This window comes from Polyodon spathula, chromosome 14, assembly GCF_017654505.1.
Source record: "Polyodon spathula isolate WHYD16114869_AA chromosome 14, ASM1765450v1, whole genome shotgun sequence".
Lineage (NCBI taxonomy): Eukaryota > Metazoa > Chordata > Actinopteri > Acipenseriformes > Polyodontidae > Polyodon > Polyodon spathula.
Genome location: NC_054547.1, coordinates 37,093,479 through 37,115,819, shown reverse-complemented (window position 1 = coordinate 37,115,819; position 22,341 = coordinate 37,093,479). Strand labels below are relative to the sequence as shown.

At 39.2% G+C, this 22,341-nt stretch overlaps 1 protein-coding gene across 3 annotated transcripts; it reads right to left on the bottom strand.

Moving 5' to 3' along the window:
* Positions 1–1,653: 1,653 nt before the first annotated feature.
* LOC121326350 (period circadian protein homolog 2-like) lies at positions 1,654–22,321 on the bottom strand. Of its 3 annotated transcripts, none has more exons than XM_041269583.1 (24): positions 22,163–22,321; positions 17,826–18,282; positions 16,515–16,613; positions 16,053–16,207; positions 15,526–15,647; positions 15,212–15,413; positions 15,018–15,069; positions 14,747–14,889; positions 13,032–13,110; positions 12,277–12,383; positions 11,890–12,046; positions 10,730–10,838; positions 10,048–10,179; positions 9,812–9,920; positions 9,493–9,661; positions 8,766–8,893; positions 8,023–8,226; positions 6,501–6,788; positions 5,224–6,092; positions 4,887–5,042; positions 4,279–4,465; positions 3,677–3,875; positions 3,082–3,232; positions 1,654–2,729 (listed from the first exon to the last, which is right to left on the bottom strand). In XM_041269583.1, the coding sequence occupies exons 2-24, from the start codon at positions 18,167–18,169 to the stop codon at positions 2,556–2,558; spliced, it is 4,335 nt and encodes a 1,444-aa protein (XP_041125517.1). In that variant the 5' UTR covers positions 18,170–18,282; positions 22,163–22,321; the 3' UTR covers positions 1,654–2,555. The 3 variants fall into 3 exon arrangements, with proteins under 3 accessions (XP_041125517.1, XP_041125518.1, XP_041125519.1); XM_041269584.1 differs by having other exon boundaries at positions 8,023–8,223; XM_041269585.1 differs by lacking the exon at positions 8,023–8,226.
* Between the last annotated feature and the right edge of the window lie 20 nt (positions 22,322–22,341).

Genomic DNA, 22,341 nt, shown 5'->3' with positions numbered 1-22,341 from the left:
AATCCAGTTCTCCCAGGTATCAAGGGGTGTTTTTACTCATTTCACTTCATTGTTTTAAATTTGTAAACAGGATTCAATTAGACACTTCTGTTCCTACAGGACTGGTTATGACTGGTGAGCAAGTCTGCTGTAAAGATGACACTCCGCAATGGATAAAAGCAGGAAAAGGAGGCAGAACAAACTGACTTTTGATAATGACTGTGAATTGAACAGCACTGTTTGCCAATATTGTAGCAGTGATGATGTACTGTAGGTTAATGACGTCTGTATTTGAATGAAAGGTTTCATCAGAGCAAACAAGGCAAATCTAATTTAAGAACATTTACATAGCAGATGAAAAGGTTTTTATATATTGCCTAGGAAAAAAACTGAGGCTAATCAAATAATATGGATGCCTTTCCACCCTCGGAGCAATTCAATCATACAAAGCAGACCTGGACACGAGTCACACTGACCTTTTTTTTCATATTCTCCTTTATTTGCTCTGTGACTGTACAAATAATCCCCAACAAAACGTTCTCCTCTTTTAATTACATTTTTCAAATAAAAAAAAAAATTGTATCAGTGCATGTAAACTTTGTCCAACAACACTTAAAAGACCAACATATATGCTTTCATTTCTACAGTTTATAAAATATTCATGAGTTACTGCTAACAAGTTACCCTATTCTTCAAGTTGTAGACAAACGCACGCACTGGAACTAGAGCATGTACAGGCACATAACGCTCAAATGTACGTTTAGATCAGCAAACACATTGTGTTAAGAGTGTGAAACACTTTTGTTGTATCTGAATAATCCCTTTACCACAGTTAGTAGTCAATCCCAAAAGAAGAATGTAACAGTTAAAATATTGATGCTTTCTTATTGCCACACCATGTTGCCTTTTTCCCCCACACTTACTCCTTGCGGGTACCATTTCCACAAACAGTTTTTCTTCAAGTGACTCGCTTGCTTTCAGCTATCTTTAAATGGGGCTGAAACAGGTATGTAACTGTGAACATGCAACACCTGAGCATCGACATTCAACATGAGAAAAAAAATATTTCCCTTTTTATTCTTTAAAAAACAAGTTTATTGTTATAATATATAACTATATATATATATATATATATATATATATATATATATATATATATATATATATATATATATATATATATATATATATATTTTCCCTGGTAAAGTAGTGGAAAAATTCAGTTTAAATTCATCCTTACTATATATTTTTTATTTATTTATTTATTTTTTGTTCCACAATGCAGAATTGCTTGCAAGAATCCTGGTTACCCGGTCACAGCAGACAAACTACATTGCACTTTACTTTCATGCACAGACAAGAACCAATAACACTGCGATTGTCTCAAAGTTCAACTAGCACCGACAATGGCCCTTTCTTCTGATGCTGTCATTGTGTTTATTGACCATTCAATAAGGGAATGACAGTTAAAATTACCTTTCAAATATACAAAACCAAATTACATTGAGTGGCAAAACCAGTACAACATATCAAGTGTTCTCTCACAGGACAGCCAGCACTGACAGTTATGGTTAACACAAATAAATACTTAACCAACTGGATGAGAAGTAAAACAAATAAATAAATAAACAAATATTTATAACACATACAGTAAAACCTGTATTTATGGTCACCTTGGGCCGGTTTTTCAAAACTTTTAATTTGGATCAAAATGATCCAGATTTTGTAATCCTATACTTTGTGATCAAGATTACTTTTACCTGGATCATTCTGATCCGGTTTTTCAGAAACTGTCACTGCTGGATTACATTTATCCAGATAACAAATAATCAAATATAAAATCCATTATTATTTTTTTAAGAGGGCCTTATTTATGTTAAAACCTAATTGATGCATTTACACCAGCCTGCTCCAAAGTACTGATCTCACAACACCATACAATACACACAGTGTTTCTCAAGTGGTTGCATTGCTCAACTTAAAAGTGATTGCAGCTGAAAAACAAACAAACATATATTTCTTACTTGTTGTAAACTGCTGTTCTTCATAAAGGCAGTTTTTAAATAAATACAAAATGTTTTTTTTTTTTTTTAATTATTTTAAAACATGACGATAGATCTGATCCAGCACTCGGTCACAGAAAGCCTTGCTTTCACACAGTGTTGCACTTTGATTGAGACTGAAAGTGTTCCCAGCCCTTCTAGAATTTCCAATCATTAACCAATCAGCTGCTTCCCCTGTTGACTGACATGCTTTCAGCCAGTAGTATTCTTTGACAGAAGAATGACTTTGACTTTTCTTTGACTGCTGAGGTGAAACAACGTAGGAAGTGCAAGTGTAACTTCCTGACAGAAAAGGGCATGCAAACTGGAAAATTTTCAATGCAGTCCCATGTATTATGTTTAAAATGAAATATACATGCTAGCTGTATTTGCAGGTCTCAAACTCAATATCTGAGACCTATGCAGTTACAGCAAGAACCAAACAGGTAAGATTCATGGAATTATTTTGTTTGCTAGGTTGCTACAATCATTTTTTATTTCTGGAGTCTTTCTCATTAATTGTCTATCTTGCTGTTAGGGCATTGGGCTTGCTTCTGCATTCATTTGCTCCTCGTTTGTAACACTCAGTGTCCTCAAACTGCCCTCCTCACTGGGTTCGATCATTGCGCCGGGTTCAATGACCTGTGTAGCCTCGTCAAAGGCAGAGGATGCAACACCCTGAGTACTCTCCACAGAGCAAATGCATTCCTGAAGAGACAGAGTGAAATACGTTTAGTACAGGACCACAGTGAAGAAAAAAAATCAGTGTTAAAAACTGTCCTTATCGAATATTTGAGTGTGACCCACATGAACCGGGAAATAAAAACAAAACAGGTATTGGGTGGGTCCAAGATTCATGACAACGTGTGCAGCTGTGGTCAAAAGTTTAGCATCACCGAGAATTTTAGGATTGAGACAAATCCAAAAAAAAAAAAAAAAAAAAAAACACACTATATAGTTCTTTCCCCCCCCCCCCCCCCCATTATTAGGGGTAAAGGGGATTTCCCCTCCCCCCTTCCCCTCCTGTGCTAAATGTATAATTAGGGTTCAACAAACTTACTGCGACATCGATAGCTTCAGGCAGGGCGCCCTTCTTGAACCAGGGGTGAACTTCCACCAGCTCTCTCTTCTGTTCCGTCCTGAACTTGGGCTGGGCTTTCTGCATCTGTTTCAGCTTGTCTCTGTCTTCTTTGAGAACCGTCTCAAAATCTCTGCAGTCAAATAAATCAATAAATAAATAAATCAGCTGCACCTAATATACACATCTCCCCCTTCCCACGGATGATAATGCAGCATTACATGCGTCAGTACAGAGGAAAAAAGTAGGTCACCATCTGGAACTGCATCTAATCCCATACATTATTGGTTATTTAATCAAACTTGGAAGACCAGTTTGAAGTTGCCAGAGGCCAGAATTTATTAAACACACACACACATTACCATGGCCTTGATTCTATTACTGTGAAGAAGATTTAATGACAAACAGGTGTCTGTTTGAGATCTAGATACAGAGTATATATTCATCTCAAATATTTAAAATCAAAATTGGCTACTATGACTACTACAAAAGTATATAATTTGCTAAATGTACACTCCCATTACTACAAGACTACACACTGAAACCCAGCCTGCCTGGGCGTCCCCATGTTACTCACCGTGACGGCACCTGATAAGTCATCATGACCGAATCGTCTGCATTTGAGATCAGCAGCCACATCGGATCCTGGAGGACGTATTTAACCAAGCCAGCAGCTTCTTTCTTTTCCATGCCGGTCTTGCCTTTCAGTTGGTGGTCGTTCTCAGAAGAGTCAATGCTTCCAAAGTACTTGCTGGTATTGCTGGTCTGGCTGCTCCCTAAATGGACGAGGGATTGCTTTTTAGTTCAGTTATACTTGCATTAAAACAAGCATTGAGTTCTTGTAGAATGGTGGTCTAAGAAAGCACTGAGACTCTTAGCCACAAATGCTAAATTAACTAAGATGTTGCTTCAGTGTACTTTTTGGGAATAAAATATATATTTATGTTTCAATTTTTATTTTTTTTTCTTACATCAGCTGTTTACAAATATTTTGGAAAATGAAGTACTTTATTCAGGAGCAGACCTCCCTCTGGAGCAAAAGCTGAATACATTTAGTTAGGAAATGTTATGGTATTGTATGGGCAATGGCATGTGTGTGGCATGCGGTACTATTTGTCATTTTGTTTCAAACTGTATTTGAGATGCAAATTGTTGTTGTTTGGTTACTGCGATCGTTACCTGTTCCACTGCCTGAGGTGCCACATCCATTGGAAGCTGAGCCCAAGGACCCCGAGTTTGCTGACCTCCCGCTGCCTGAGGCGGCCGACCCTGTACCTGACCGCGAGTCTTCCTGCAGCAGGATGTCAATCAGATCACTGGAGGAGGAGCGGGCATCACTGACCTGGCCTTCACCTGGGGATTCGCCCTGCACAGCAAGAAGGAAGGGTCTTTTGAGTGGGGTACGGAGCACACATTATCCGTTCAACTTTAGGGAAGAAAAGAAATCAAGATTGTTCAGTGTGCCACATTTTAGAGAAATATACTTTATTTGCAAGATTGTTAATATAAACATGGTTATAAAAAAAAAAAAAAAAAAAGATGTAAGAGGATTTTTAAGATTTTATTTTGTCAGACAGATGTTACACTTCAGTTAGCAAACTGGTGGTGTGAACCCATTACTTGGTAGGAGACTAAGATACACTTGATCAGGAACTAAATCAATACTTTTATTTAATGTGCTTATTTTACAGCTACACCAACATAGTGTTAAAACAGATTAATATGTTTTCAAGTTAAAAAAACAAAAAGATCAATATACTGCCCAAGTTGTCTCGATGTTCGCCTACCTCAATGTTCCAACAACCTCTACAGCTCACTTTATCCCATACAAGGTTTTCTTCTGACTTTAACCCCTGATCCCTGGAATAAAAGGATCCTGAGGGAATAGGAATATTGGCAGGTGCTCCATACGAGTTTACTGCACCAGGATGAATATGTGCCAGCTAAAGGGTGTAAGGATACATTAACATTAACATTAACATCAGATATTGCTAAAATATATAAAATACATGAAGAAAAACAGTATATATATAATATATATATATATATATATATATATATATATATATATATATATATATATAAACAGGACAAGAAATATTTGTAAAATATATTTCTACATACGCCCTCTGACTCTTTGCTCGTGGTGGCTCCTTTGTCTCTGTCTCCTGCAGTCCCAGCAGCCCCTAGGAATGCGGCAGAAGGTCCCTGTTCCTGCCGTTCCACCCGCTTGGGCGTCTCTTCCAGCTGAAGGAGATTCAGCTGCAAAGGAGAGCTGCACCTCGACTGGAACAAAGGTGGAGAGGCTTGGTCCTGTGCCCCGACCGACTGGGGGGTAGAAGAGCGGGATGGCCCATCACGCTGCTCACTCTCCATTGGCATGTTGTAATGAAACGGTTGCCCGGGAAACTGGGGGTACGCCTGGACAACATTGGACTTGGGAGCACCAAACTGGGGCTGTCCTGGGAATGTCGGCGGAACGGGGAACGCAGCTTGGGCGGAGAATGTTGGATGTGGGGGGAAAGAGGGCTGTCCGGGGTAAAAGGACGGATGGACTGCACTGTTCATTTGTGGGAACATATAATTTGGGAGCACGAATGCCACCATTGGAGTAACTAAAGGTGCCGAATACTGTGGCGGGTGCATTTGGCCGCAATTGTCCTGGGCACTCTGCCCATCCCCAAAGCCAGACAGAGATGGGCTGGTGGCTGAAAGCATAGCTCCTGGTGCAGTCAAGACTGGCATTGGGTACGCTGGCACAACCGTGGGGAAGGACATAGCAGGGTAGCTAGACTGAGAGGTTTCTGAGGGGGACCAGGGGGTGTGGTTTAGGCCCACAAGAGTGGGCCTGTTTGGCTGCTGATTGTGTGAAGAGGTGCTGTCTGATGAGTCACGTTGCTTCAAACGCTTAGACTTGGTTTTCTTGTTTCTCCCTGCCTTCTTAAAGGGGAGTTCTGTGGCACCCTGCCCTCTCTGTCTGGGTGTTTGTGTACCTTGAACCAACAGAGAAAAAGGGAATGCATTAAAGAGTTTTGCCCTGAATATGAAACAGTTCTACATGCATGTCCTTTTTTATTTTTAATACACAGCTTATCTTATATATAGGAATTCTAAAAAAAGAACATGTGCAATATACTTTTATTTAAATCACAGAAGGCAAAGGCACAGAGTAACTTGTCGGACAGATAAAAACTTTAATTATAAAAATTAAATCTTTTTTTTTTTAAAAGGCAAAAAAAAAACTTAATTACAAAATAAAGCACAATTAAAACAATCTAAATTAAATACCAATTTACACTTTAAAAAATATAAAATCACCCCCACTATCCCCACGAAAACCACTTAAATTAAATGTAAAATAATAATAATAATAATAATAATAATAATAATAATAATCCCACCTTGTGCACATTTGTGCCCCTTGTGCTTCTCCTGCAGGTAGAAGCTGCAAGGAGATTGAAACACGTGGAACCCCCGGGGCTCCTTGAACTTGCTGAGGAATGCTTGCTCCTCCTGCTGTGTGTGCGCTGCCAGCACCTCTTTGGTGAGGCCCCGCTTCTTGTAAGCTTCCTTCTCCTGGCTCACCACTGGCACCACACTGGCTGGAGGCGGAGGGGGAGGAGGAGGGGGAGGGGCAGGGGGCTGGCTCTCCACCAGTTCAATACCACTCTGACCCTCTTCTGTTATTTCTGAAATGGCAAAATTCAGTTTTCTAATCTATGCTCCAATACCTTTATTTATGCATTTTTAAATACAATCAACCAGCAAAATAAACAAGTAATAAGAAAGTCCTACTAAAGATATAATTAACATTGTCTCCCACATTTAAATGGGTTAAAAGACAGCGACCACTAGTTTTTATTTTGGGCTGCTCCATTTCGCTGTTGTTTTCCCAATCACAGCAATTAAGTGCAGATCAGTTCCCTGACAATGCATTTGATCAGCTCTTCTGGAAGGTACAGTGCTAGAGGGGGAGAGCCCTTACGTTTTAAACTGTACAACAGCATATTTGAGATTATACTATTTGGGTTATCCCAATCATTACTGGTGCCACACCCATTGAAATATGGATTTCTTAGTTAAAATCCTGTAGGTAGTTTTTAATTCATTATCAGGGACAGGCAGAGTGTTATCTGGGTAATTTTAGTTCTATGATGGCAGTCCTTTCTGTCTGCTTTTCTATTTCCTAAAACATTTCAATGTGCCCAGGATATACTGGTAAGCTGCTGTAATGACAGGCGCTTAATAGTGGTTAGTTTGCAAAAATCAAAGAGAGAAATTATTAGCAATACAGAAAGCATGACAAGATACATACATTCAAAATCTTGCAAAATAAGAAAAGAAGTATGCATGCAATAAGAACACAGTATTAGGGTATTATTAGCCTTGGCATAGGTTTGAGTTGCTTGTCGTTCAGTTGCTTTGCAATTTGAACAGTTACTCAGTGAAACACATCAGGGCCATTCAATGAATATAAGTTAATATTGTTGTTATTTCAGTGCCAACATTGACTATAATACATATCAAACAGTGGGAATAGGCATTCAGTAGGAGCTTACTCGAGGTACGAATTGAACATTGCGGTACATATAAATGGAATATTTACTCTTATTAGGTCCTTTGAGAGAGAGCCTTCTGCCAATTTACAGTCAAATTTCAGTACGATGCTTCTTATAATATATATATATATATATTATATATATCTATATATATATATATTAATATATATATATATATATATATATTAAATATAATAATTTTAATTAAAAAATAATAATACTGTTTGAAATAAATTTTTATCCACAATTCAGTACGAACTTAAAAATTAAAATCTGCTACAAAAATAAATGAATAAATCAAATAAAAAAAAAGTAGTAAAAACACGTTTTAAAAGAACACAAAACCAAAGGATTATGTGTGTACCGGATTCAGGCTGTGGTTTCTTGTCCCCAACGTGAACAAGGGTACTGCTGTAACTACACTGGCTGGTAATGGACACAACACTTTCAGCCTTGCTGGGTAAAGCAAGAGGTGTCAGTGAAGCACCAACAACCGCTGCTGCAGAAGCGTTTTCAGGCGACTTCAACGAAGCAAGATCAGCTTGACGCTCTAACAAGGGCGGGTCTGCTAGAAAAATCACATCACAGAACGAAGAGAAGAAACAATTTCAAGAACCGTTTTTGTAAAAAACAAAAAGCCCAACAAAAATTACTTAATAAGGGCAAGGTAGCCATCTTTGTCTCAAATATGGACACACTAGCTCTTAGTTTTGGCTGATTTTCTGTTTAACCCTTTCAGTCCAAGGTCCTGCCTTATCTTAGCGCCGTAAGCTAAAATAAGCCGTCAGAAATCACGTTGCAACCTCACATGACTCTTGGGTCCCAGTCTGAGGTAGAAATATCTGTAAAACATTTTTTTTCTTTTTTGTTCTGTTCTCATGCAAACTCAATAAAGGGGTTCAGGACTGAGAGGGTTAAAATCAAAACTTCAAAAACTTTTCAGTGCAGCCAACACACAGCTCCTACTTGCAACAGTTCAACCAAAGTTGCTATATATATATATATATATATATATATATATATATATATATATATATATATATATATATATATATATATATATATATATATATTATATATATATTTAGACACACACATGCGCCGTACCTTGAGAAACTTGCATGCTGTCGTCAGTGACACCCTGCTTGTCTTCGTCAGAGTTGGAAGATGCCGTGTTGGAGGAGGACACACATTTCCTCTTAACAGTGACTGGGACATTACAGCTATCCAGAAACCTGGAAGCAACACAGCAAAGTGAGCCTGCTTGGTCTTGCTGTTGTACGGTATACACCACACAGTCAAACCTGTATCAGGTCTTAAACAATTACAAAGCAGGGCAACACTTTCATTAAGTCTTATTAAATCAGGAGGGACTTCCTTTTGAACAGTGCATCTTCACTTTGCAGGACTTGCATGCTTTTCTCCTGATTATACTATGCATTTACCACAGTTTGCCATATGTTTTTTTTTATATGCTTTACCACAATTCTCTGGGCTTTACCGTATTTTTAAACAGCTTTGTTGCAATAACCACTCACATCTGCTAAGCTGATGTTGATTATTTGTAATAAAATTAAGACACAGTGTACAAAAACGAGTCTGGGAGTTAACAACATACACATCTTGCTAATGTTTCTGAAGACACTCAATAATGTCTGAACACCTACAGGCTGGCTGCACTCCACAGAATCTTTCTTTAGGAATGTTTCTTGAATCTTTCTTGACCGGATTTCAATGGATAGAAACAGGCTTTAAAAAGGACCAACCAATGACACACCACTCCTTAAAAGTTACACAAATAGTGCCCTGTAACACCACTGACTCTTTTACTGACCTGATAACACTCTCAAGACAGCTGATTTGCTGGTAGGAATAAACAGTCTGTTCCTTATTGCTTATCTCTTCAGAGTTGATGGTTTTCTCAGAAATACCTATTGCATTACCAGTCCCAGAGATCAGGAGAGTGTCTTTGGTCCTCAATTTTGAGTCCTTTTGTGGTTCAGCTAAAAAAAATAATTAAAAAAATAGGTTAACTGAGGATGTCCCGTTAATTCCACCATGCTGGTAGATTGTTGTGGATAATTCTAGCCCTGACCATTCAATTACTTAATAATAATAATAATAATAATAATAATAATAATAATAATAATCACCAGCAGAGCTGTGTTTCTTCGGCTCGGGTTTAGCTCTGGACTCAATAAAGACCTGCTGCCCCTGGTTCTTCAGCATGTGAACACCTTTACAGATCTCTTGAAATGTTCTCTACAAAAGAAAAAAAGCAAATCAAACACCATTTTTATTTTGAGACTATTATTAAATGCATCGTAACAAAGAACTGAATGGAAATTAATTAATAAATCGTATGTGTACATTCTGAATACAGACTTACAGGTTTCTCCTGATGTGACTCTTCGTTTAGATGACCAAAGCTCTCACTGGATGAAGCCACACTTCTTAAATGTTCACGTGACTCGTAGCTTCCTAAACTCCCATACCCACTGGAGCCATGGCTGTGCACCGGCTACAAGAAACACATTTAAAAATAAATAAATAAATACAGCAATGGAAACAAGACCCCCCCCCCTGCCCCTTGCATTGCAGTTTGATCCATTCCTGGCTTTACCATGAGTTTTAAAAAACAAAACAAAACAAACCTCTTCTTGTTACCTATACACTGTGGCTAATCAAGCTTGTAATAAAACCTGGAATGGGTGAAAGTACTATGCAATAGGAGTCTTTTTACCATCCCCGAAAAAAATTAATAGTGTTAAGTATGGATAAATATTAATAGACGTTAAACCTTATAAGTTTGTACTGGTTAATTATTTTTCAGATGAAAAAAACAAAAAAACAAAAAAGCTTAATTTAGAACAGTTACACAGATCCTACAACAACATGTGACACACAAACACACACACACACACAATGATCCGAGTCACGAATCCTCAGCAGACCAACTGATCTAAACAAGAACATGCTTTTGACTTTAGTTTCAAGCACAAACCACGACACAGTGTTTAGAAGAAAGCATGCTGTGTATAACTGCGAAATCAACATGTTTCAGGACGTACCTGGAGCAAAAGCCTGTGAATCTGCTCTGTGATTTCCTGAATATCAGAATCGATTATTTTACCCTCAGTAAATGGCGGAGCGGCAAAGACATCCTCATTTACAGGACCGCTGTTCAAACAACAGTTGCAGTTATGTAATTTTATATATTCTAAATCCATATTGCTGCACATAATTTTTTATTTTTGTAATCCTTTGTTTTGGCTACAGATTGCTGTGTCTTATTTTGAGGACAGTCACGTTAGACGTGCCAGTAATCAGAACAGTGAAATTTCACACCAAAAAATGTATCCTTTTTAGGCTTCAGTTTCTTATTTTATATTGAGGCATCATAAAAGCCTTTGAAGAGCAACATTTGGAGAATTAAGTCAAATTTAAACTTAACTTTTGCACTTGAAAAAATTAGAGTACAATATTATAGCATTATCATTAAAGAGAACATTCAAATAACAGATTGATGCCAGTTAAAAATGCTCCAACAAATTACAAAGCAGCCTGTCCTCAAGTGAGGGCTATGGCACTTAATGAGTTAATAATATTATTCCTTTTTACATAAACACCCTGATGGAGTCCAGTCGATTCAATGGGACGTTATCAGGCAAAAATCACCCCACAGGAATGGGCCAGTAGGTACCCACTAGCCTTAACAGGTAGAGTGGGTCCGGATTAAAAGCTTTAATGGACGTCGGGAGTAGTAGCTGCTAGAGAGCGCTAAAAAACAGTGTTGAAATAATAGTAAAAATGACTTTAATAGTAATGCAGTTAGGTTTATGGGTAGAGATTAGGTTAGTTGCAGACATTAGGTTTAGGTGAAGGGGGTAGATTTAGGGGTTAGTAGGCTAGTTGGTACCTACTGGTTAGTTTGTTTTACATCACCCAATCTGACTGTGATCAATTAATTCTGCTGCTAAGAAATACTGACCCATTCCTACGGGCTGATTTTTGCTTGACAATGTCCCATTCAATCAACTGATCCCAGTCAGATTGGGTGACGTAAAACAAACTAACCACAAGCTCTTTGCGGCACCTTGCTTTGATTGAAATGCGTATCTGTTTTAGTAATTGTAGCCACTGTGTGTATTCAGAGATCCAGATTCGCAGCACAACTTTGCTTTATTAAATTTTACAATAAAAATCAATACTTTAAATTTGTGACACTTACGTTCTGACTGTATGTCTTCCTATGATAAACGACACCTTCCTGCTCCAAGGGTTGACAAAACTAGACCAGCTGGTATCCATAGTAACGTATTCTCCGTTCCGAGCACAAAATCGAGTTGCACAATGATCTGCGAAGGGCTGCCCTGCACACTGCAAAACTAACAACAAAAATCAGTGCGTAGAAAGCATTCAACAAATGTCTTGCACAACTATCCAAAATAATCTTTCTCCATGCCAGCTTCTTACAGTACTTTGCAAAAAACAAAAACTGAATGCGATGACACATAACTAATCTCAAAGCATTTTCACCACAAGATACTCTCTGAAAAGACAACACTTTTCCTGCAAGTCCAAACAGATGTGTATTAAAGCTACCGTACAAACTTACTTTTTTTGTGGATAGCCAGCATCAAATGCCTGTCGCTGGGGTGCAGATACAGCAACACAGGTGTCCCTATCAAGTCCTGAGGAAGATAACCCAGCAGTGGCACCACTCTGAAGAAACAGATTGAACGATTCATGAGCAACAAGATATATTTAAGAGAGTGAACATGTTATTTACTACAGTATGGGCAATTCACCCCACAGTGAAGCCACAAACCCACAGGGCTTAGGCAGCTACACCCTATGGTTCTATAGGAGAATGAGGACTAACATTAGCAGCCCTGTGTCCCAGGCAAGGGGAGAGGATTGCCCTAAAAGCTCCCTTTACATTGGTATACCTGCCACTTTGTCCAATACAGTGTTCTTTAAAAAGATGGATTCAGTTTGAAGTGTGTCTCCTTTGTTACATCATGTCTATAGCTGAAACTGTTATCTGATGCATTGATGTTTTTTTTTCTTAAATGGAAAAAAGCCATTTAAAATGTGCTACGAAGAAAGACCAGTTTGCTGAAAGCGCTTGCCTTAATAGACTAAATGTATAGCTGTCTTCAAATTAAAAGCTGTATTTTCCTTACAGACTGACTATACTGTTCTATTAAAAGGATGTACCCAAGGTTAGGTGTTTTTGAAACACAACACTATATTACAATGACATTTTTGTGAATGCTGACGCTTAATTATTCAGTGAAAGCAATCTTTTATTAAAGTCGGTTTTGTCATTTGACAGTGTTCGTTTTAGAAACGAAAATAAACTCCCACCTTTCATCCACATCCTCAAACATGCAGCTTGGGGTGTGGGTGGTGGTAAAGATCCTCTTATCTGCAGGAATCCTGGGTGCTAAAAAAAAAAAAAGAAGATATGTAAGGTTTTTCTGTCTGCATTGTGCACTGTGACGTTGCCAGTGGGACCAGAAAAAAGGGTCGACTCTGAAACAGATGAAGCAAATTCTCATTGTGCACAAACAGCAACAACAGCAAATGATATAAAACCAAAAAATAATGACACCGATACAGGACAGTAGTGGACACATGAGACAAGAGGCATAGGCAGCATTTCAAGCACTCCCAGGTGTTGCAGGATCACTGCAAATGGTTGTGAATTCAAACCTAAGAGACTCAAAGAATCACATGAGTTAAGCTGCTTTCTCCCGGATAGATACAATTACTGTATACCTAAACTTGAAAATGCAATGACTTATTCAACTTATGAAATGATACTATGTGCACATACTTTTTTTTTTATATCAGTAGGGATATTTGGATGTGTGCAACCATGAACGTTTTTGAAAATCGAATCAAATAAAATTTTAAAATCAGGTACTATTGAAGTGTATGATTATTTGATCTACGATCTCTTCTTCTTCTTCTTCTTCTTCTTCTTCTTCTTCTTCTTCGCACCTCATATTTTCATCGATTGTGAATTAAAACTAGAAATGTCTATTAAAAAAAAGGACTTGTAGGAAAAAGAAGGAAATAGACAACAATTACAAGCAGCTCCAATTCCTCTGTGATTGATGTAACTGTGTCATCTGCACATGCCAACTGCATGCGTGGTGGTGATGAACAGAAAACCAAAATAGAAGATACTATTCTGGATCCTATTCATAGTGAAGGCAGGAGAACAAAGCCAAGCCAATCTTGGGAAGAGGAAGGCTGTACACCATATAATAACCCATCACGCTGAACAGACTGTTTTTACATTGAGTGCAGTGTGTTTCTACCACATGCTGGTCTGCCTGCCTGCCTGCCTGCCTCCTCTCCAGAAATAAAGGAAACCAGCTTCTAATTACACACATAGCTACAATTAGTAACTACTGAGATAGAATTACTCAAACAGTTGGCATTATACATCATTCTAAACAAAGAAAGGTACACTGTAAAAACATAATATACACATTTGTTAAAGAAAAAGTATGAAATGTTTAAAAAGCATGGAGAGTAAGCAAATTACTTTCTGCAATCTGCAATATCAGCCTTCATCTCAAAAGCTTCCCTTAAACATACTAAGCCGTGTTAAATATTCAAAATGATCTGCCTGCTTATCCCTCTAGCACAAGGGTGTCAGTTCCTGGAGGGCCGCAGTGTCTTCTGGCTTTCGTTCCACCCGAGCTCTCAATTACTTAATTGGTCTAATTATTTGATTAATTGGACACATTTAACACTTCTCTCCAGGCCTCAAAATGTTTCATAGGTAGTGTACCTTGAATCAAGTGCATTTTTAAAACCATCAACTGTAAAGAAATATTAAATATGCCAAATTGAACAAATAATGAGATCAGTGATTAGTTAATTGAGAGCTTACGTTGGAATGAAAACCAGAAGACCCTGCGGCCCTCGAGGACTGGAGTCTGACTCCCCTGCTCTAGCTTAACATGAATAGAGATCTGATGTTAATCAGAACAGCCCTAGTATATTCAGACTATGAAAGGATTCCATTAATGAGAAGCTGTGTTCAGCACTTGCATTCCCTTTACCTTCATATCCAGAGTGTACTCTTTCTGCAAGCAGCAGGCAGCTGAAATGGTCCTCAGCGTGTTCGGAGTGCTGTACCTTCATCAGGTAAGGAGTCATCCGGAATGGGCAGTATAGCATTTCTCCCGCTCGCTCTTGCCCGCCGCTGTGAAACATGATTAAAAGATCAGTGGTCAGGAATCAATGCCGAGTCATTCTCCAGTAGATAGAGACATTGGTTTGGGCTGCAAGTTACCCAGTCACAGCTTTATAAACCAATTCATAGGAGCTCACCTGATCCGACAGAAAAAAGATTTTTCCTGTATGGAGTCTAGAGGAGATGACTCTGCAAGAGAAAAATACAAAATGGTTTCTGGAACTGTACTTCAATTACACCCTGTTTGTTATTTAGAAAAATATATGTGCAGTCCCAACTACCAATGTATAAACACAAACTCCCTTGTTGACATGGATAATGTTGTACACACCGGCCCCAGTACACATGCTCCAGGACGGCAGTCTGTAAGGTGCTGTGAAGCTGTAGAACACGCTCACGTCTTGTGGTGACAGGAACTCCACAAACTTGGCATTCCTGAACACCTCTCTCTTACAGTTCAGGATGCACGCAGCTTGATCGGAGATGTAAACAATCTTCCCTGTGATCAGAGAGACAGCCACAGCAAATATATCCTGTGGGCAAAAAGCACAAGATGAGGCTGCAATGTAAACAGGCTTTTAAAAAATACTGCACTCAGCATGCACTTGTGAATAGAGCCCGTGGTATCATCAGCTGCAGACTTACATTGTTTTTCAGTGTGTACTCAGATGTGATGTTGTCTATCTCTTCAATGGTGTAAGAGGAAACATCAAGACCAGAGGGCTGGCTTTCGTTGATCATGAGTAACTGGTAATACTCCTCATTAGCTATACAAATAACAACAAAAAAACCACACTGCGTCAACACAGAAAATTAATAAATACATCCGCTTTTTGTCGATTTTCTTGGAAAGTTTAACATTAATTTCAATTATTGTAAAACTAAGGAAATCAAAACCCTTTTCACAAGTGTCCCTTTCAAGGTCTGTTTGTATTATGCATCCTAGTGCAAGAAATAAGGACTGCATGCAAAAATAATGATGATCCGAGTACCTAATTTGTATATTTACAGTGACAGGATTAAAGCCACACTTATGTTTCCAGCCATTTCAAAGCATTTCTTATTTGAGAGAATGGCCATTGACCTGAGAACAATGTGGCATTAGTGTACATGATGAAATTTAAAGCTCTCGTGGGGGGCAGGGGTAGCTGAGAAGCCACGTGTCCTCATACCTTTGACTTGCTTCACACAGCGCAGTGCGTAATTCAGCGTAGCCAGTGTGCTGGATTTCCCTTTGGCCCTCTTTTCAGAAGGGAGGCGTACTTTCAGCTGCTTCAGAGTTTTCAGCAACTCTTTTTGAGTCTTGGCCTTCGCAGACTCTTCACTACTGCAAAGTTGAAGCAGAGATATTTACATAGCTAAAATGATAGACCTGCTATTAAAGTTTTATATCCCCTTTGGTGACAGTTTGTGTGAACTCTATGTAGTTTCATTAGTTTTTTTCTTAAGCATGTCTTCACGTTGTTGAAGGGTTAATAAATGTTTAAGTATCAAAAATACAACGTAAACAAAATACATGCTGTCATCAAGTCAGTAGAACAAAACAGAGCAACAGATTTATCCTGACACTGGGCTAACAGCTTAAACAGCAAAACACTTTGATGGCGGTGCACTGCTAAGACTGCTTCACTAACCTGCAGCCGCTAGTGGAAGGGTTGTCAGGCTCAGAGCTGGCACTGAGGAGGCTGAATGCATTGGAGCTGCTGGGTGGAGACGGACTCTGGGATTTCGCGCTGTGGAGAGAAGTAAAGACATTTAGTTTGAACGTGACACTTACAGGGTGTAACGCTGCACTGGTCACAGCACACACCAAAACCACTTAAAAGCTGCCCTGAATTCCAGTGGTGCTACTAGATGGTCCACTTCTTTTGTATTTTCAAGTGAGGACAAGAAAGATAGATTTACTTTGGTTTCTACTGCACAGTAGAATACAAGTAAAAGGCATGACAAAGTATTGTTTATAATGACACTGCATTGATAGATATTTTTGGTATAAATGCATCCCCCAAACCAAACACACTTATATTCCCCTAAACAGGGTGATTACACAGAGGGTCAATGCAATTATAATTTCTCTGCATCTGCTCAGACTATGGACTTGTTTTCCTGGCTTTACTGGGTCATAACCTGGAGTAGGTGGCTTAAGCTTCCAGCAATACTTTCTACAGCCTATTTATAGTGCAAATGAGCTTACTCCAGAAACCAAGCCCAGACATCTGAATTACAGTACAGCAATGAATAACGGTTTTAAATACGCTATCAGCTAAAGTAGTCGCACCTGAGTGCAACAGGGCAGCAGCCGGGCGTGTGCCAGAGGCCCCGCACACCGAAGGTTAGCATCCTAACAACAATGCAAAAGGGTCGGGCTTGTCTGGATTTGTGGTTCTAGAGCTTTTAACCTCATCTCATCTCATCTCATCTCACTGACAAAGGACAGACTCTGTATCACACAGCACTGCCTGCTACACTCCTCACCTCCTTTAACCTCGCGATTGGCTGCAGCCACTCTATGAGATCTGGGTAACGGCAGCACTGCAACTGGGCAGAGGCTGGGCGCAAACCAGCAACCCTGCACACCGCAAGAGTCTAAATCACAACGCAAAAGAGCTGCATCACACAACACTGCCCGTTAGCTAAATTAAGACATCTGCAATAGGGCACTGGCTTCAGTGTAACCTAATTAGTCTTACATAGTAATAAAGCCTTAAATAGTTTACAATGGTAAGTCCTATCTATTAAAGTACCTTGGGGATGTGATGCTTACTTTAGCCTATGAGATCTATATGGATGGCGGAATTATTTTGGGAGCAATCCTTCAGTTGAGTTTTGGCTCAAGATAAGAAAACTATATAAAAGAAACAGACAGTTTATTTGGTGGATTAAACTACTGGTAGAAACTGTCACTAAAAAACTGAAATCACACACAAGATGACAAAGGCAATGACCTTTTATTGCTCTCCGAAGATTCCAATAGCGCTGAATCCTTCCCGTTCCCACTGGAACTCCCTGAAGATTCATTCCCGTGGGAGTCGTTGCCGCTGGAGCCGCTGCTCGTCATCTCCATGTCGTCGTGCAAGCCCTGCCTGGGCGAGGGGGCTCTCCTGTCCTGGCTGCTGTCACTGCCATCTGAGTGAAGCACAAGCTCTGCCTCCTCAAGTCTGGCTTCTGAAAAGCTGCTCATTCTGTGCAGCCGGGGTCTGGACGCTGAACACGCTGGGACATCTTCAAAATCACGGTCACGCTTAGTGCTCTGCCCCTCCAAAGTGGAGTAGGGATAGCCTTCCGACATCGGATGGTAGGAGGTTTGAAATGCAACCAGGCAAAATCCAACCCATTTATATTGTCTTGCTTCCAATGAAAGCTGGTTCTCACTCGATGCTGACAAGCAGAAATCTTGAGTATCTGTTAAAGTCAAAAGAGACACATAAAAACACATTTGCATCTCGAAAGAGATGTATTACAGCAGTCTAATGTACATCAAACAGCCCCTACAAAAGTGGATTATTGTACCTATGCAGACAGGGTGGAATAAAAAAAGACCGATGTCTGGGTTTGAAAAACATATTGTATGTGTCTATGTCTGGGTTTGACAGGCGTACTGTATCTGTACGTCTAGATTGGAAATGAATCAGAACAATTGTCTGTCTTCAAGTCTGGCATTAGCCAACAAGTGAAGAAGGAAAGAAATTCACATCTGGTAGTGATCAAAATACAAAGGCAAAGACTTCTCTTCAAAGTAGTGCCATTGGACAGTTTACACTCCCAGTGTCTCTGTGCACTTTAGCAGACCTCTCACCCCAGGCTCAAAGGCTAGACCGAGCAATTTCAACTTTTTACTTCATAGTGAAAACCTAGACTTCAAGAAAAAAGGTCACAGTAGCAGCAAAACACTGCAGCTCAGTAAAGTAACATTCCAAACCAGTAAAAGCGCTACAATGAAACAATCCAACGGCATCAGAAATGAAACCACTACTAAAAATTACAAACAGTGCAGTATATGTGTTGAAACATGCTGACTTACTCGAGCAACTTGCTACAGACGGCAAATAGGCTTACTTCAGAGGCTTTGCCGTACTGCGGTAATGACCCTATTAGAGTAGGTTTTACGAGGTTCTTTATACTGCATCCGGACATATTCATGCAGTACCGTGAAAGTAACATTGATAGTAATAGTATGCTTTATGAAAGCCTCATAAAGGAACAGCTTACCAAGATAAGAGGAGCGAGTATAAAAGTGCGGACTCGGTGGTGTGTAGAAGAGCTGTGCATTTACAGAAATGCATGGGAACTCTTAGCATTTATTACATAGTGGCAGGCACACTACTGACAGCATGCCAATCACATTAGAAGTCATATTCGTCCATATGGGTAAATGCACGACAGCACAGGCAAGTGCAGTTTAATATAGATACAGGGAGATACTTGGAATAGCGGTAGAACAGTGTGTTTATTACCACAGTCCAGGTCCAAAAGTCAGAGATGGTTAACCTAAGGTCATGAAATCTGTGTCACGTCAGAGAAGTATCGTCACTAACACTGTTAAAATGACTCAGCTGGAGAAAGACAGTTGAATTGACATTAAGACATACCATAAATAAATAGCCTTACCCTTCTGTTACTGCTCTATTGTTCTCACATTGACACTGCAGTGACACTGGGTATAAACAAAGGGAAATGAAGGGGAATGAAATGACACTGCATGGAAAACACCCCACTAAAATACAGCCTCGTAAGAACACAAGAGCTTCTTCTGCTCTTGTGTTGACAAAATGTTCTGGCACAAAAGCTCCTGTAGCCATGGAAATGCACATATTCAAGCTCATTCAACCATTGTTATCAAATTGAGGTGCCTTAATGCTCCCTGTATAACAGAATTACCACAAGTGAATTTACTGCAGCCCTTGAGCAAAAACTCACTTTGCATGTATTAATGTTACTGGGGTTTTACGAGCAATTTGCTTTAAGACTAATCATTATTTATGCAACCATTTACCAAGAGTCACACACGTAATTACAGCCAGTTTCACATCTTATAAATATTTGTAATTGTTTTAAAAATGTATTTAACAAATAACTGCCTGCTAGACTAACAGCTTCAAATAGTAACCACATTTAAGACCAATTTCCACATCCACAAAAGCAGCCTATAAGAACATGAAGATGAATCTGAATCCTCTTAAAATGCCCTGTTTGCACAGGAACACCTGTCAGACAAGCACACATCCAATTCTTCCCAGTTTGAATAGCTTGGCGTTCTCTAAAACGCTCTTCACCCACGGTCTCTCTCCAAACATCCTGTCTTTTGAAGACTGCATTAACAGAACTGACTGCATGATTATGTTTTTTTACAGTACATCAAATGCCACACAGCATGTAATTCCATCTCAAGTGCAACGAGGGCGGTTGTCAGTCATTACGTTGTGTTTTGTTGCAGGGTAGCAGACCCTCAATATGCATTTGCACTATTCAAACCCATCCATACCAACCCACAGCTCTTCTTTGGCAGGTACAGGACACCCACGCTACAATCTTTTTCTCCATCACATGTGATTTTTCATGGTACACCATGATTAAAGACACCCTAGGGGCTCTAAGTAATCCCCAAGCAGCCAATATTCATCTAGGTACAGTAGGTATATGTGACTTAAGATTTTCCATAAAAATAATAAATCCCAATGTAAACTTTCTGTGGGTTATGTTGAACAAGACCTAGCTGTATGCAATTCAATATGCAAAACTAATTAATTGTATAGAGCGATGCAAAACTTTTGGCCATAGCTGTATATGTACTACAACCCTACTTGACTCTAAAATCAAAATCTGAAGTAGACACCATGATTAGAGCTTCATGTTTCATTTTGTATCCTGTCACCTGTCACTTCCCCTCACTGACATGCATTTCTTCCATTTCTTTGTGTGTCCAATTATACCCGTCCAAAGTTACTTCTATGGGTGATAGGGCCTTCAGTTGCTATTCACTCAAGCTCTAGAATGCTCTCTCACAGAAAATAAAAGATTCGAATACCGCTGATGTTTTTAAAAAGCAACTAAAAACACATTTTTTTAGAATGGCATTGGAGTCTATGCAGGGCTGGCTGTTTGTGTGTTGTACAGTACTGGTGCTGTGTGTCCTCTGTTTCTGGGCTAAACTTGTTGTGCGTCCTGTTTTAATGTGTAACCTGCTTCGTGTCCATTTTTAATATCACTGTGTATTGTTTTAAACTATACAGCGCTTTGAGATATGTTGTATGAACTGCGCTATAAAAAATAAAGATGAATATTATTAAATATATTATTATTACTTGACGATCCCAGAATATGCATGTCCTGCTAAACAAAGACCAGGACCTGCACTGTCAAGGTAGCCCTTGGTACAGCATGCAGAGACTCCCCCAATCCATCACCCACTTACTGTACACTGCTACTGTGCTGTCCAGCCTTAGAAGACAGTTAGTTTAAATTAAAAAAATAATAATAATAATGTACACACTAACTACAAAAATAACAATCGTATGACCAGTACAACAGGAGCATCCGACACCAGCCTTGTTGCATTCGAATTATGAAGGCAGATTTCACATCCTGCAGTTCCTTGTGCCACTTACAGACGTTCTTAACAGGCTTTGATGATGTACTGTAGTTTAACATTCAGTGCTGCGGGCAGCTGATACAGTGAACTCTGAGGACGCATTTTTCCTATCAATTGTTTGTTCTAAAGAACGGATGGCGTGCAGATAAATAAATAAATACATTTATACATAAATAAACAAATAAATAAATAAATAAAACACAGTTTACAAGGATTTGCAAATGATTAAACTCATGTTAGTGTAAAATAAACATGCATCGTGCGCAGAAAGCAAAGTGACAGTTATGTGCACACTGTGTTAGAGAAAAAAAAACAAAAAAACCAGCAAGGGTTGATATTGTGTGTAAATTAAAGCAACGCTACAGCAGCCACATAAATGTAACGTGGGTTCGTTTCCTAATCTAAACACGCTGACCCACCAGTAGCTTAGTTATGTAATCTCTTTTAAAACTGCCTTTAATAGCGCGTTTCATCGTTCATTTTAAAACACACTCGCGAAAAGATCCTAACGCTACATGCACTGTAAGAATTTAAACGTAGACACGCTACAATTTAACAAAACAAGTGATTTTACCAAGGTGCCGCTGCTTCATAATACAATACAACGTCCCTGTGTTAACCACACCTAGCACAATGTAACAGCGACTGTATGGGATACATTACATAAGACCAATAAATAAAAAGTTTCAATACCTGAATGTAAAAAAAAAAAACCCTTGACTGTCCTCCTTGGTTTTGCTTTTCTTTAGTGGAAACGCTGCGCCGCGCTCTTGTCAATGCATTATGAATTCCTGCGTATTCTCTAACACACCTATGGGAAGTCACATAACCCAGACTGAGCTCTGCTTTAACACTGCCTGCAAAGATACTCA

Bases quoted from the DNA above. Each gene is read 5' to 3' on its own strand.
- LOC121326350 (XM_041269583.1), bottom strand. From the start codon at position 18,169: ATGTCGGAAGGCTATCCCTACTCCACTTTGGAGGGGCAGAGCACTAAG. The intron at 6,789-8,022 runs GTACACACATAA...TTGCCATTTCAG, and splicing joins GAAACCACAGCCTGAATCCG to AAATAACAGAAGAGGGTCAG. The intron at 5,043-5,223 runs GTATGTAGAAAT...TACACCCTTTAG, and splicing joins CGAGCAAAGAGTCAGAGGGC to CTGGCACATATTCATCCTGG.